The 15,001-nt window shown below is 38.7% G+C and overlaps 1 protein-coding gene across 1 annotated transcript in view; it reads left to right on the top strand.

The window, feature by feature from the left end:
• Positions 1-15,001, top strand: part of LOC128365912 (dynein axonemal heavy chain 11) — a 38,601-nt gene that overhangs the window by 8,593 nt on the left and 15,007 nt on the right. Inside the window, exons 26-55 of the mRNA XM_053326534.1 lie at positions 132-356; positions 446-537; positions 614-740; positions 843-995; positions 1,083-1,316; positions 2,483-2,614; positions 3,509-3,669; positions 3,772-3,928; positions 4,028-4,173; positions 4,261-4,377; positions 4,468-4,606; positions 4,818-4,910; positions 4,996-5,190; positions 5,283-5,360; positions 5,448-5,580; positions 5,733-5,860; positions 6,164-6,312; positions 6,491-6,641; positions 6,747-6,878; positions 7,295-7,468; positions 8,072-8,276; positions 8,458-8,623; positions 8,756-8,858; positions 9,381-9,620; positions 9,711-9,872; positions 9,987-10,180; positions 10,370-10,532; positions 11,024-11,147; positions 11,432-11,574; positions 12,603-12,764. Coding sequence (XP_053182509.1) covers positions 132-356; positions 446-537; positions 614-740; positions 843-995; positions 1,083-1,316; positions 2,483-2,614; positions 3,509-3,669; positions 3,772-3,928; positions 4,028-4,173; positions 4,261-4,377; positions 4,468-4,606; positions 4,818-4,910; positions 4,996-5,190; positions 5,283-5,360; positions 5,448-5,580; positions 5,733-5,860; positions 6,164-6,312; positions 6,491-6,641; positions 6,747-6,878; positions 7,295-7,468; positions 8,072-8,276; positions 8,458-8,623; positions 8,756-8,858; positions 9,381-9,620; positions 9,711-9,872; positions 9,987-10,180; positions 10,370-10,532; positions 11,024-11,147; positions 11,432-11,574; positions 12,603-12,764 — 4,578 coding nt within the window. The remainder of the gene's footprint in view (positions 1-131; positions 357-445; positions 538-613; positions 741-842; positions 996-1,082; positions 1,317-2,482; positions 2,615-3,508; positions 3,670-3,771; positions 3,929-4,027; positions 4,174-4,260; positions 4,378-4,467; positions 4,607-4,817; positions 4,911-4,995; positions 5,191-5,282; positions 5,361-5,447; positions 5,581-5,732; positions 5,861-6,163; positions 6,313-6,490; positions 6,642-6,746; positions 6,879-7,294; positions 7,469-8,071; positions 8,277-8,457; positions 8,624-8,755; positions 8,859-9,380; positions 9,621-9,710; positions 9,873-9,986; positions 10,181-10,369; positions 10,533-11,023; positions 11,148-11,431; positions 11,575-12,602; positions 12,765-15,001) is intronic.

The following is a 15,001-nucleotide window of genomic DNA, read 5'->3' on the forward strand; positions in this document are numbered from 1 at the left end:
GCTTGGAAATTAAACTGATACATGTGATGCTGTCTCTTAACACAGATTTGGTGGTAGTTTGATGTGTTTGAGTTTTAGGTTGGACCTTTAAACATGCTATGCTCAAAGGTCTCTATTTCCTCATCCTGAAGCTTCAGCTCCAGGGCATCTTTCAGAGCAAACATGTCGATCACTTCCTTCTCCAAGTAGCGGAACTACAAAAACAACTCACTGTGGCTGACTCTGTGCTGATGGTCTGGATGCAGATCCAGAAGACATGGGCCCACTTGGAAAGCATCTTCCAAGGCTGTGATGACATCTGCCAACAGCTGCCTGCAGATGCACACAGATTCCAAGTTATTGATGCTGAATTTCAGGTCTGCACTTATATGCAGTATTGCTGGTTTAAGTCATGCAGATAGGCTAATTCTACTGTTCTCAACATTTTAAATATGGTGTCTTTCAGGGGTTAATGTTGGACAGTGCTAAGACCAAAAATGTCATCGAGGCCACCAACAAGCCTGAACTATATGAGAAGTTGGAGGATCTTCAAAAAAGGTTTATTTTAATATTTGATTTTTATTACACTGTCAAGTTTTGTGCTTACTATTCCTGCATCTCTCTCTTATAACAGGCTGGCATTGTGTGAAAAAGCTCTTGCTGAATACCTGGAGACAAAGAGACTTGCCTTTCCACGATTCTATTTCATTTCATCTGCAGACCTGTTGGACATCCTCTCTAAAGGGAGTCGCCCCACAGAGGTACATTTGTGTAGAATGTCCTTAAACTTTTGTAGTATTAATCCAAGTGTCAGTATTTTCATGTTAACTGTATGTGACATAAAAATTCTATTTCTTTTTCAGGTGACTGTCCACCTCTCAAAATTATTTGACAACATGTCAGATCTGGAATTCTCCAGAAATGAACAATTGGATAATCCTAAACTTGCCGTGGGAATGTACAGCAAAAAAAGGGAATATGTTCCCTTTCAGACTGGATGTTGCTGTAATGGGCCAGTAAGACATTACATTCAATATCAAAGATTCTGAATTAGCTTTCTCATTTTTAATAATTTCACCAATGATAATAATACTTTATATCAGGTGGAGGCATGGCTAACTTGTCTGGAAGAGTCCATGAGGGAATGTGTCAGGGGTCACCTGTCTGAGGCTGTGTCTGTGTACGAGGACAGGCCCAGAGAGCAGTGGATTCTTGACTTCCCTGCCCAAGTTGCTCTCATTGGATCTCAGATCTGGTGGAGTAATGATATGGAGCTGGTGTTTAAAAGACTGGAAGAAGGATTTGAGTCTGCACTGAAAGACTATAACAAGAAACAGGTACATAACTAATAGCTCTCAATAATTGCTGCAGAGAAGAAAAACCTTCATTTTTCATGAATACTTGCTTAATGAGGGCCCTTTTCAATAAACATAGGGATTCAGAAACCTCATCTTTAAGTTCACTTGTTACAGTGTAGTGAGAGGGGTGTTGATTTAATTGTATAATAAAATATACCATAATCTGTGATGTGTTGAATGGAATTGTAGCATTTTGCAAGGTATATCTAAATATGAAGAATAAGGATGCAACAATTAAAATGCTCACCTCTCACCTCAAAGCATAGTAACAGAAACAAATAAACCGGCTGCTCTTCAGGTTACTATCAGTATTATTTTAACATCAGTTAATATACTAATTGACAGTTGGTGTAAAGGTACATTAGTGGGGTAAAATATGATTTTAGAATAATTTTATTTGCACATACAGAACATGTGTATATATATTAAAATGTTAAGATTGCACTACATTTACATGGATTTGTGTGCAATCTGAGATTTTAGTGGTATCTGGAAGATGGACACATTTTCCTTAATGCTATCATAATCACTGGAGTGTCAGTGACCTCAGCTTGGTTTGTGGAGCCTTGTTGTGGGCTATCCTCACAGTAGTATTATTACTCTTGTCAGTTTCATCAGCACTATTTAAGGTTAGCATGTCCTTGGCTGCTGTTTGAATAATCTCTCTCTCCGTTCAGCCCACTGTACTGCACTGATTAGATCTGCTGTCATACAAGACCTGTGATAAATGCAAGATACCCAGTGCTGTTTTGGTTTACACAAGATTATTTCTGATTGTTTCTTAAGACACAATCCTTGATTTGTGTTCAGTACTGTTTCTATCAAATTACTAAATCCAAAGGGTTCACATTCATACAGGCTGCATTTCCAGCATGCATGATGCTGACTCAGAAGAAGTGGTCTACAGCAACATAATTGTGGTGCTAAAGACACATTACTTTATGCGTATCCATAGACCCCCTCCCTTTGCAGCTACTACAAATACAAGTGGATGAACAGTAGTAATACAAGTGTGACAGGAAATGTTAACAAAGCAATGTATCACATTGTTGAGAATTCAGAATTTTCATGTGAATTTAAATTGTCATGATTGCCTAAAATCCTAACTAATTTACTCATAATAACAGTTTTTTCATCTTCTCCAGATTTCTCAACTGAACTTGTTGATCAGCATGCTGTTGGGTGAGCTAAGCTCAGGCGACCGACAGAAGATCATGACTATATGCACTATTGATGTCCATGCAAGGGATGTTGTTGCAAGCCTTATTGCCCAAAAGGTTAATGCAAATAAATCATCTTATGATCAGCATTTCATTTTTTTTAATTGAACTAACTCTGACATTATAAAAAAATATCACATAGGAATGTAAATAAACATATCATACTTGTCAAATCAGTGTTATCTCCACCAACTCGTAGGCTCCGAACTGTAGTAACCTCTGGTATCATGCCAGCTGACTTAGCTTAGCTTTAGGTTGTTTGTGGTAACAGCAAAACAAAACCGGAACTACGTCTGAGTAGGAAAACTTTTATTCAGCACTGCAGGAGTTGGACAGAGCCTTACTATTCTTCTTTGTCTCTCACATAGAGGGAAAATAAACTTAAAATCATCTCATGATGACATGGCAAAGTGCAGAGCCTCTCTTCACTGTGGCTGCGGCTAATGTAAACCTAACACACTAAACAGAGTACTACTGTTGCACCTCTCTTGCGTTACACATACACACACACAGCTCCACATACACAGCAAGCCATACACAACAGACTGAGCCTGTAACATCAGTTTTATTTATATGTTCCAATATCATTAATGCGCCATAAGCTGCTTAACAATCTTCACAGCATATGATACCCACTATCCTTAGACCCTCCTTTAGATTTTGCTCTCAGGTCACTGAAGATCACAACCCATATAGGAACTGCAAACCATATGTGAAAACAAAAACAAGAAAAACATATGTTACAACAGTACATTTATTCACTTTGTTTTTAAATCAAACTGTAAATAAGAAGGGCACAGCTTTCATTTTAATGAAATGTACGAAAATATAGATTATAGACTTAGTAGCAAGACAATATTTTAACTAGTTATGATTATCATCATGCTGCTAATATCTACTCGTGTTGTATGTCTTGTTATACAGTTTGATAGCAGTTAACTGTGTTCACAGGTCACCACCTCACAGGCCTTTCAGTGGCTTTCACAGCTCCGACATTGCTGGAATGAGCCGCAGCGCCATTGCTTCGTCAACATCTGTGATGCTCAGTTCCTTTACCTTTATGAGTATCTTGGAAATACACCACGTCTAGTCATCACTCCTCTAACAGACCGGTAAGATTATCAGTGTTCAACCTATACATTTAATATTTCAATACATTAGCTACATTCAACATTGTATGTCTCTTTGTGTGCTGTTGCCATTGGCAAGTTTAGATGCTACATAACCCTGACTCAGTCACTCCACCTGACCATGAGTGGAGCCCCAGCAGGTCCCGCCGGAACAGGGAAGACTGAGACCACTAAGGATCTCGGCAGGGCAATGGGTGTCATGGTGTACATCTTCAACTGTTCTGAGCAGATGGACTACATGGTTTGAAATTCAACAGCCTTTGCGCAGTTCATATATTGATCAGTTGTTTCAGTAAACATGTATATATCACTCCTAAATGCAATTCCTGTTTATGTTTAGTCAATTGGTAATATCTACAAGGGTCTGGCCCAGACTGGAGCATGGGGCTGCTTTGATGAATTTAATCGTATTCCTGTGGATGTTCTGTCTGTAGTAGCAGTGCAGCTCAAAACTATACAAGACGCCATTCGCTCTAAAAAGATAAGGTAAGCATGTGTAGCTGACTATATGAATTCTTCATGTTGTTGCAATATAGCGATAGTAACAGGTTAACTCTCTTGGTAACCTCACAGGTTCCTGTTCTTAAATGCTGACATTGTCTTAAAGCCGTCAGTGGGGATTTTCATCACCATGAATCCTGGCTATGCGGGCAGGACAGAGCTACCTGAGAACCTCAAGACTCTGTTCAGGTGGGAATGATAACCTTTTTTATAGTGCACTTTTACTTGTTTTATTTTTTATAATGTGCATTGTCTGGTCTATCTTTTTTCCTGCTGTAGACCCTGTGCCATGGTGGTGCCTGACACTGAACTTATCTGTGAGATAATGTTGGTCGCAGAGGGCTTCCGTGGTGCTAAGCTTTTAGCACGGAAGTTTATCACTCTGTACGCTCTCTGCAAAGAACTGCTCTCCAGGCAGGTAGGAGAAAAAACACTTAGTCCCGCTGTTATATTTCATAATGTTAGATTGCAACAGAGAACATCAATAATAAATCTTTTCAGTTACATCTCAGGTGCACAGCAGTGCATGAAACCATTCAATAAATCTTAGTAGTTTGTTTGGTAGGATTTATGGCTTGCCTAAACACAGGAATACACATCTTTACTGTCTATCCTTATTTGTCTATTAGGACCACTATGACTGGGGTTTGCGTGCTGTCAAGTCTGTTCTGGTTGTGGCAGGAGCACTGAGAAGAAGAGACAAGACAAGGCCAGAGGATCAGGTGACTTATATGTAAACTTCATCCTACAGCCAAAGGAGGATGAAGCATTGATTTATATAATCTAAAAATGCATGGTATTTCCCAGGTGCTGATGCGTGCTCTGAGGGACTTCAACATGCCAAAAATTGTGACTGAAGATGTGACTATCTTCTTGGGACTGCTGGGAGATGTATTCCCAGGCCTGGGTGTGGAGAGAGAGAGAGACTATGACTTTGAAAAGGCCATCAGAAAGACCACTGTGGAACTGCGACTCCAGCCTGAGGAGACATTCATCCTCAAGGTTTGACACAATATGAGTGTATAAATTGTTAGTGTTTTTAAAATAGAATGAAGAAGTTGCTAAAAATATGAAAACTGACTTCATTTTGTCAGGTGATACAGTTGGTGGAACTCATGGCTGTGCGTCATTCTGTCTTTGTTATTGGAACTGCGGGTACTGGAAAAAGCCAGGTTAGAGTTTCATGCATTGAAAAAAATAAACACTCGCCATGATTTTGTAAAGTAGTTTTCAAATGTCAGATATTTGTTTTTCAATAGATATTGAGAGTTCTCCATAAAACCTACGTAAACTTGAAGAGGAAGCCAGTTTGGAATGACCTCAATCCAAAGGCAGTAGACAGAGATGAATTGTTTGGCTTCATCCATTCTGCAACTCGTGAGTGGAAAGATGGTAAGCTCATGATTTTGAATGAGAATAACACAATTTAGAGCTACAAGAAACAGTGCTAATTCATAGTAGATGTCATGGTTAACAATTTTGAAATGTAAATAATGTTTGCATCATGCAATCTCAGTTAATATTTGTTTCAATGTCTGTTTAAGGTTTGCTTGCATCACTGATGCGAGAGCAGGCGAACATCTCCCACCTAGGACCTAAGTGGATTGTGTTGGATGGAGACATTGATCCGATGTGGATTGAATCACTCAACACAGTGATGGATGACAACAAGGTACCTCCCTCCTGTTCACTCATACACTATTGTACAACACATAGCAACCGAGGTGGTATAGATAGAAAAAGATGTTTCTTTCCCTCTCCTTCACCAATCACTTGCTGGAGTGTGAGTACTTGTAGGTCTTTTTCCATAGTGATGAATCATGTCTTTGAGGCTTTGAAATATTCCAAAGCAAGTCTCTCAAACCTGATGAGATATGAAGGTGTTTTTCTCATCGTTTGGATAGTGTCTTATCTTATTGACCATTCAAATGTATGATGATATTTAGAAACTGTGATGCTTCACAACATTTTTCAGGTCCTGACTCTTGCCAGCAATGAACGTGTGCCGCTCACCTCATCTATGAGACTGGTGTTTGAAATCAGTCATCTAAGAACAGCCACTCCTGCCACTGTGTCCAGAGCAGGAATCCTTTATGTCAACCAGCAAGACTTGGGCTGGAATCCGTGAGTGACACAAAACTATTCACATATTTAACGCTGAAGGTTTTTACTTCAGTGCTGTTTTCTTTCTCTCATATGTGTGACATCTTAAGGTGCTTCTTGTAGCAAAGTACATTGCTTCAGGTCCTCATCGGGTTAGCGCAGAAATAAATTAAAATGTAATTCTTTAATTGTTGCTCAGGTACGTCACCAGTTGGATTGACCAACGAGAACGCCAGACAGAAAGGGCCCACCTGACCATACTGTTTGAGAAATATGTTCCTCGCTGTCTAGAACGGATGAGAAACACCTTCAAGACAATCACTCCTATCCCAGAGAACTCTATGGTGCAGGTACACAACACAAGCATGTGCACTGTATTTATTTATTCATTCGTATGCCTGTACAATCAGAAACACACACAGCAAAATAACCTTAACCCTTTTCTTCTTATTCAGACACTCTGCACTTTGCTTGACTGCCTCCTTACACCAGAAAATATTCCATCTGACTCTCCACGTGAGCTTTATGAGACCTACTTCACCTTTGCCTGCATCTGGGCTTTTGGTGGGGCCTTGTACCAAGACCAGGTAATTTTGGTGCAGATTTGAAATAACTTTGACATGTTCTAATAAAGCTTATTTTATGCTGGGGTGTTCAAAACTCAACTGAAATGAGAAATGTTTGATAGAAAAGTGTGTATCTGAGCTGTAGTCTAAGATACACATACATACATATATGATAGTTTGTTACTACGGTAATACTCCTGGTAATACTCCAATTAGTTATCACACCACTTACTCCTTGCTTTGTCTTTGCACTTCTGTAACAAAGGTATAAATACAGGGGAAAGCCTGATAGTGTCCTTTGTTGAGAGACATGTCGAGAGTGTCAAGTGACCAAGAATAAATTAAGCTTAACTGTCTGTCATTTGGACTAATAGTAGGGCTGTCCATTGAAATGATATGAATTATTGCATGATATTATATCTTCAATGATTGTGTAGCTCTATGATTACCGGGTGGAGTTCAGTCAGTGGTGGACCAAAGAAATGAAGACTGTGAAGCTGCCAGCACAGGGGACAGTGTTTGACTACTACCTTGATCCGCAAACCAGACGCTTCCTACCCTGGAGTGATACTGTGCCTCCGTTTGAAATCGAAACTTGTAGACCGTTACAGGTGAGAACATAAAAGTTACAGTCAATATGACCCTTTATGTAACTCTCAAACAAGAAACACAAACTTTTTTTAAAGAGGTTTGACAAATGGTCACATACACAATCACAAGAAGCAACCTTTTTAAAAGAAAAATAACTAAAAATGAACAATACATTCATATTATAAATGTAAGTATGCCTCAGTGAACATAATAAGAGAGGGTAAAGTCACATCATGAGGTTATGGCAGGGGTGCTAGAATGGATGATAGGAATGCCACTGTGTCTGATTACCATCTACTACACCCCATACCAGACTGTGTGGGGGTGAAGGCATGAGCAACAAGGCTTGAGCTATCACCCACGCTCTATTGTCTTTCTTTATGCTCCTGCGTACAGCTGTGAATGCTCCAAAGGCTCTTGCTGAGCCATAATTAGTGGGGTTTTGTTCTGAGCAAATGATGCTATTATGACAGAATAGTCGTGGTGTACTAGGGAAATACAAGAAATTATAAATCACATACAATTCACTGAACACATGTCTGTCAATAAATCACACTCAAAGAAAGCCTTAATAACCATGTATGTTTCTATTCTCTGTCTTCCTGCTGTTTCTATGATTGCAGGCTGTTCTGGTACACACAGCAGAGACTGTGCGTCTTCGGTACTTCATGAACTTGTTGCTGGAGAGAAGACAGCCAGTGATGCTTGTGGGGAATACTGGAGTGGGAAAGACAGCACTTGTCAGGAACAAGTTAGACTGTCTGCCAGAGAATTACATGACTACAAAAGTACCCTTCAACTACTACACTACTTCCCTCATGCTGCAGGGTGAGTTTTTCTGTTGTTCTGTGGCACAGAGTTGCACATCAGGTAAACTGTAGCACCATCTGCTGGTAATGTTCAAATAAGAAGTAGGTGTAGGGGCAGCAAACTTCACCCTCAGATATTGTTTCATCATTATCTTAATCAGTTGTTATTTTTTGACAAATCACTTTGCTTTCTTTTGTAGTGATCCTAGAACGACCATTAGAGAAAAGAGCAGGCAGAAGCTACTCCCCTGTAAGCAACAAAAGGCTGATCTACTTCATCGATGATATGAACATGCCGGCTGTTGACAGTTATGGAACAGTGCAGCCTCACACACTTATACGCCAGCATTTGGATTACGGGCACTGGTGAGAGCACCCTGTATTCTTAGTTGTAGCAGTATTTCAGTTGTAAGTTTGAGTCTCATCGCCACAAAAAAAAAAAAGGTTTTCTAAGCTACGTATGTTGTGCTTTTTTCAAACTATCTTCCATCTCTGTAGGTACGACAGACAGAAATGGACCCTTAAAGAAATACATAACACTCAATATGTTGCCTGCATGAATCCCACTGCTGGGAGCTTCAACATCAACCCCAGACTACAGGTAAAGTATGTTTGCCAGAAAAACTGCCCTTATTTTCTGAAGATAGATTAAGAGAAGCATAGCAGCATGATTTATCTTTCTATAAAATGTCATCACTTGTGTTGACTGAATTATACATTTTTCAAAGTTTTAAATAGAATATAGTTTTAAGATAGTATAGATTGCAGTATGTCTAAATTAGTGCAGAGGTTGTTATTTTACTCCCTTTTACAAAATCACAGTTTATCCATTCAAAATGCTGTGAAGAATCTGCAGGAAACCTAGATCCTCATAAACTTTCCAACATTCTCACTTGCATGTTTGCAGTGGAAAGATTATCATGGGAAGAAACATGATCTTATCCTGATCTTATATCCAGATGAATCAGTTTAAACCAAAAAATCTTCCAAGGTTGTATTTAAACATGTGCAGGTAGATAGATAGGTCAACCTAAACTAGCATCAGTAGTACTTTCTTTTAATAAATATTTTAACTATTAATAACTATTATGCATTTATTGGTTATTGCCTTGCGTTTCTATAGAGACATTTCTCAGTGTTTGCTGTGAACTTCCCTTCATCTGAGGCTCAGATGTCCATCTTCAGTCAGATCTTGTGTGGCCACCTGACGCAGCAGCCCTTCAGTATGCTGGTTCAGAGGAGCGCTACAGCTGTGGTTCAGGCTGCCATAACACTTCATCACAAGATGGTTCACAGCTTTCTGCCCACAGCCATCAAATTTCACTATACATTTAATCTGCGAGACTTGTCAAACACATTTCAGGTAATGCTGATTTTTAAGCAAGTTTGCTGTTGGACTTTTGAATGAATGCTTGCAATGAATGCTGTTAATATAATTCTGTGTGTGATTCAGGGCATCCTCTTTGCTGGGCCTGAGAGTGTAAAAGACAGCACTGACCTGGTCCTGCTGTGGCTCCACGAGTCCTGCAGAGTTTACTCTGACAGACTAGTAGATGTGAAGGACCTTCAGCTTTTCCAAAAGCTCCAGATGGAAACTGTGCACGAATGCTTTGAGGTGTGATGCAGATTATGATAAACAGTGTAAAAAGTATAAATAGCTGTTCTTCACCTTCAGATACCAACACTGGCCTAAAGATTCAAATGATTTATTATGGGTGTCCTTTTCCAGGGAGTGGAGGACAAAAAGGTGAGAAAGCAGCCCCTCCTCTATTGCCACTTTGCCCAAATGGGTGAGGAAGCCTCCTACACTCCTGTTACAGACTGGTCTGTGCTCAGGACTATCCTCACAGATGCACTGGAGAGCTACAATGAGCTCAATGCAGCCATGAATCTGGTGCTGTTTGAAGATGCAATGCAACATGTGTAAGTATAGTTGATGGCAATATGATAATAGTGGAAATAATACATGTTTTCCTTTACAATTAAATACATTTAATAAATAGAAATAGCAATTTTAGTAAAAAAATAACAAAGACCTCTTGGAAGGGAAGTTAATATAATGTGCAGAGATAAAGATGTTTGGTGGCATAACAATAGTTGTGTTGTTACCAGCTGTCGCATCAGTCGTATCCTGGAGTCTCCGAGGGGTCATGGCTTACTAGTTGGGGTCGGGGGCAGTGGGAAGCAGAGCCTGACTCGTCTGGCTGCTTACATATCCTCTGTGGAAGTCTTCCAAATCACCCTGAGTAAGGGTTATAGCATCCAGGACCTGAAGGTAAATATTGATGCTGTTAATAGGTTACAGCAATGTGTCATCTCATAAAACATGCTTTCATTAAAATGTATAATCTTCAAGAGACACAGATGTAGTTACAGTCCTTACACAGGGCCTTGAATTACATCATTTTTTGAAATGAAAATGGCTGTAAATACATAACAAAGGAAGGGTTTCTAAAAAAAATCCCTGATCAGTATTACCTCTGGCTGCATGTAGGATATTGATGGAATTGATTTAGTTTTGTTCAGCTTCTCCTCTAATGTGGGAAATCATGGTCAGATACTATTAAAGGCCATTGGAAAATATTTCAAAATCTCATTGATGAAACAAGTTTTGTCAAGTTGATGATTTTATAATCACACATCAATCAAGAGTGCAAGGTGTCATCTTGAGGTTTGTGCTATTGATTAGTGTTTTACCAATTTTTATGTTGGCAGGTTTAGTGTGAACAGTGAGGTTGTACATTCATGCCATGCTTGTTTTGTTAGATGGATCTGGCAGGTTTGTTCCTGAAGACTGGAGTGAAGAACCAGCGTGTCGCTCTGGTCCTGACTGAGGCACAGATACCCAATGAGCGCTTTCTCGTCATTATTAATGATTTACTGGCATCAGGTTAGATTCCAACTCCACTGTCATACTGTATTGTATCTTTACTGTACTGTACTTTATCCTCCTGAGACAAAAAGCTTGATATGAGCATAGTTTTATTGTCTATTGTCACCCTCCTACATTGTTTTTAAAGGTGGTATATGCATCATTATGTCTATGAATGCAGTGTACATTTTTTCTAACTTATTCAGTCTATCAAATCCTTGTGAAATCAGAACGTTGTATGAGGGGAGAGTATTGATTGGTCACTTGTCAGTGTGTCATGATGACTGTGCTTCTCCCTGCAGGAGAAATTCCTGAACTCTTCAGTGAGGAAGAGATTGAAGCGATTGTGTCTGCTGTGAGAGCTGAGGTCCGAGCACTTGGACTACTTGACACACGGGAGAACTGCTGGAGATTCTTTACTGACAGAGTCCGACTGCAGCTGACGGTCAAGTGTTTTTCTAGCAAATTTCCTTTGTAATGACAGTGTTGTCCACTAGTACTTCTTCCCTTATCAGTCCGATGAATTATTGTCATATTGTTCCTCTTCCCCTTATGCCTTGATGACACGTTCAATTATTTGTCATCACTACTGCGTGATGATGTCTAGGAAAGCTGCTCTCTATCAATAATTCAGTGTATCCTCTTATAATATCTTCTTTTAGAGAAGAGATTTTTATCTGCGCAATTATCTCTCCTAAATAAACATTAGAAGAAGTGAAATTACCTTCAAGAAGGTCAAAGAAGAAGAAGAAAAATTCTCATGGAAAAAATAAAGACTTAAATAACATAATTTTCTCAAATGAATATCTAGCTGCCATTATGGCATTCTTAACGCATTTCCACAGTGGTCGCAGGTAGTGGCCTTTTTTTTCTGTAGCATACCAGGAAAACACAAAATCAGTTACTATTATGGATTGAGGTGATAAACACTAAAATTGACCAGCAGAAATTGAAAACTACTACTCACGATGACATTTTTGATAGCACTATAATGTACAATCACAGCTGGCTTAGCAACAACACATTAAATCGTACATGTAGTCTAGCACATTTGAGTTACAAAATGAATGATACAGCTGCTGTGCAATGTTATTAAACACGTTTGACAAGCTGGGTTAACAGACCCAGACAAAATGGGGGGTTAAAAGGAAGGAAATTCTTGTCTCAGTACACACGTATGCAGTCCAGGCAGCTAATCTTTGCGCCAGGGCCTCTGGTAGCGTCACCGTCTGCTTCAGCCAACTGGTAATGTGGCTGACTGTCCATGTGCCAAAAGGATGAAAGTGGGGGCATAGAAGGGTGCCAATTATGGGTTTTGGATGAATCTGTGATATCTATGACCTACGTTCATTTTCTTATGTGCACTTGGCTGTACATCTTGTCCTTCTTAAGTATGGGCATGTGGGCGCTCTGTATGTGTGCATGTTTATCCAGATTTGTTTTAGGTGACTCTTCCTGCTTCCCTCTTTGTAGATGGTACTGTGTTTGTCTCCAGTGGGCAGTGCCCTTCGTCTTAGGGCCCATCGATTCCCCGCTCTTGTCCAATGCACCACCATCGATTGGTTCCATCCTTGGACCTCAGAAGCTCTGCAGTCGGTCAGCCACAGGTTCATCCAAGAGATTGAAGGCATTGAGGTCAGACCTTTGAACCCAAGTACTTAATCTCATTATCTCTCTTGTCCTGATCGTTAAATTCTGAATGAAATTATTTTTGTGGCTCCCTTACAACCATACTTGTGTGAACAATGTAATTTATTCATATGCACAATAATAAAACAAACATTATATTTCACAAAGGCAAATAACTGTGCAGGGGCTTATATAAAATCCTCCCCTTTTAGTATATAAAATCACCAAAACAAATAAGAAGAGAGAAGAAAGAGAGAAGCAGAAAGGTGCAAAAGACAAAGAAAATACAAAAACAAGCAACAAAGAGAAAAGAAAAAAGAAGACAACAACAACGAAAAATCGATAAAATCACAGGCTCATTTCAAGTAAATTAGGCATGAGTATGATTTTGTTTGGAGAGAAAATATTTCATTAGGTAACAACAACAAGACATTTATGTTACAATCACAGACTCATTTTAAATCAGTTGTGCTGAGAATGATTTTGTCTGGTCAGTAGATATTTCATTAAGATAGACTTAAAGAATTTGAAGGATGATAATAACTTAAGGGATCTGTGTAATGAATTCCAGAATTGGGGACCACAACATTTGATGAAAAATGTATAACTGGATGTACAACAAAGAGGTAACTGAAAGTTCTTCTGACCTCTCACTGAATAGGAGTGAACATCTGAAGATAACAGAAAGAACTTTTGAAAAGTGCCTGAAATGTCTTGTTTGTAATGAGTGAATTTAAACATAAACAGACATGTTTGCAGCTTATTAATAGAAAAAACTGACAAAAGTTTGAATTTACTAAATAAAAGTGCAGATGGCGCTTGATTGGTAGAATTAGAAATCATTCTCAGGAATCTTTTCTGTATTAAGAGTATCTGATTAAAGTTTGAGGAATATGAAGTAGCCCATACAATGTTACAATATGTCAAATATGGAAATATTAAGCTATAATATAATCTCATGAGACAAGACTGATTAACTAAATGAGAGACTCTTCTAATAATACCATAAGACTTCACATTTTTTTTGCATACATACTCAATATGGTTTCTCCAGGACAATCTTTCATCAACTAATATACCAAGAAATTTTGTACAAGAGACCTGCTTAATTTCAATGTTATTCATTTGCAGCTTTGAATCTTGCTCAGGAAAAGTTTTATTTTTGTTTCTAAAAAGTATAAAATTTGATTTGTTCACATTTAAGAAGAAGATTTGAGAAGGTTGATGTTACAATCTTCAAGCAAACAAAGTTTACCTTCCTTATTAATAATATCAAGTGAAGCAGTGAGTAGGTCATCGAAATGATTAAGTTCAGTATTAGGTGGACGATAAATACAACCAATTATGACATTTCTGCCACCAAAAACAGGACATGACATTCATTCCAAAAAGACAGATTCAACCTCAAATTCATTAGGTTAAATTCAAATCTTTTTTTAATTTAATCTCATATTGGTTATGAACAAAAACAAATTCTACTTCAAATATCAACATTAGCTGTCAGAGATGCATCTATGTGTGTAATGTAGCTTCCCTCAGTTTGCCCTGTACACCATATTCCAAACTGAGTTAGACTTTAATGAACACCTTTTAATTACTACAGTGCAGCTGGATTAATTTTTCCATAGATCCCTCATCATTAGTTCTGTGCTGAGGTACTGACAAATTGCTCAACACATGCCTGGAGACTCACAGTGAGTGCAGGCATATCATGCAGACATACCATTGTTTTCCATCATAGCAGTGGAACGATCACAAACCAGGATCATTTATGTTAATGAAGGAAGAGTGATTAAGCACATAACGACCCTCTAAGGAGGCACAGCTGTCACAACCAGGAAGTGTCATCACATATGTGAAGATGTGCCAGAGAATGTCTCCTCTGTTTGTGTGTGTACATCTGTTCATGTGTGAATCCTCATGGGCAAATAAATAAATAAATATATGCATGTATAAAACAGTAGCTGTTGTACCAATATTGCAGTACAGTATTGGCATTAGTGACTTAAACACAATTGAACATTTGAAGTAGGAGGTGGAATGGTTGTAGTAGCAGCTTTAATAGTAGTATTCAAGCATGGAGTTACTAGTAAAGTTGTATTGATAAGGAAATCAGTACTTGGTAAATAATACCATTTTGTGGGTGCAGAAAGGACGTGCTGGTTTAAGTTCATGTGCATTAATAACAAAAATTGCATAAAGTTGAAACCAAACGCTATGTAAGAAATTATATCAATCATAAG

Source organism: Scomber japonicus, chromosome 10 (genome assembly GCF_027409825.1).
Source record: "Scomber japonicus isolate fScoJap1 chromosome 10, fScoJap1.pri, whole genome shotgun sequence".
Taxonomy (NCBI): Eukaryota; Metazoa; Chordata; class Actinopteri; order Scombriformes; family Scombridae; genus Scomber; species Scomber japonicus.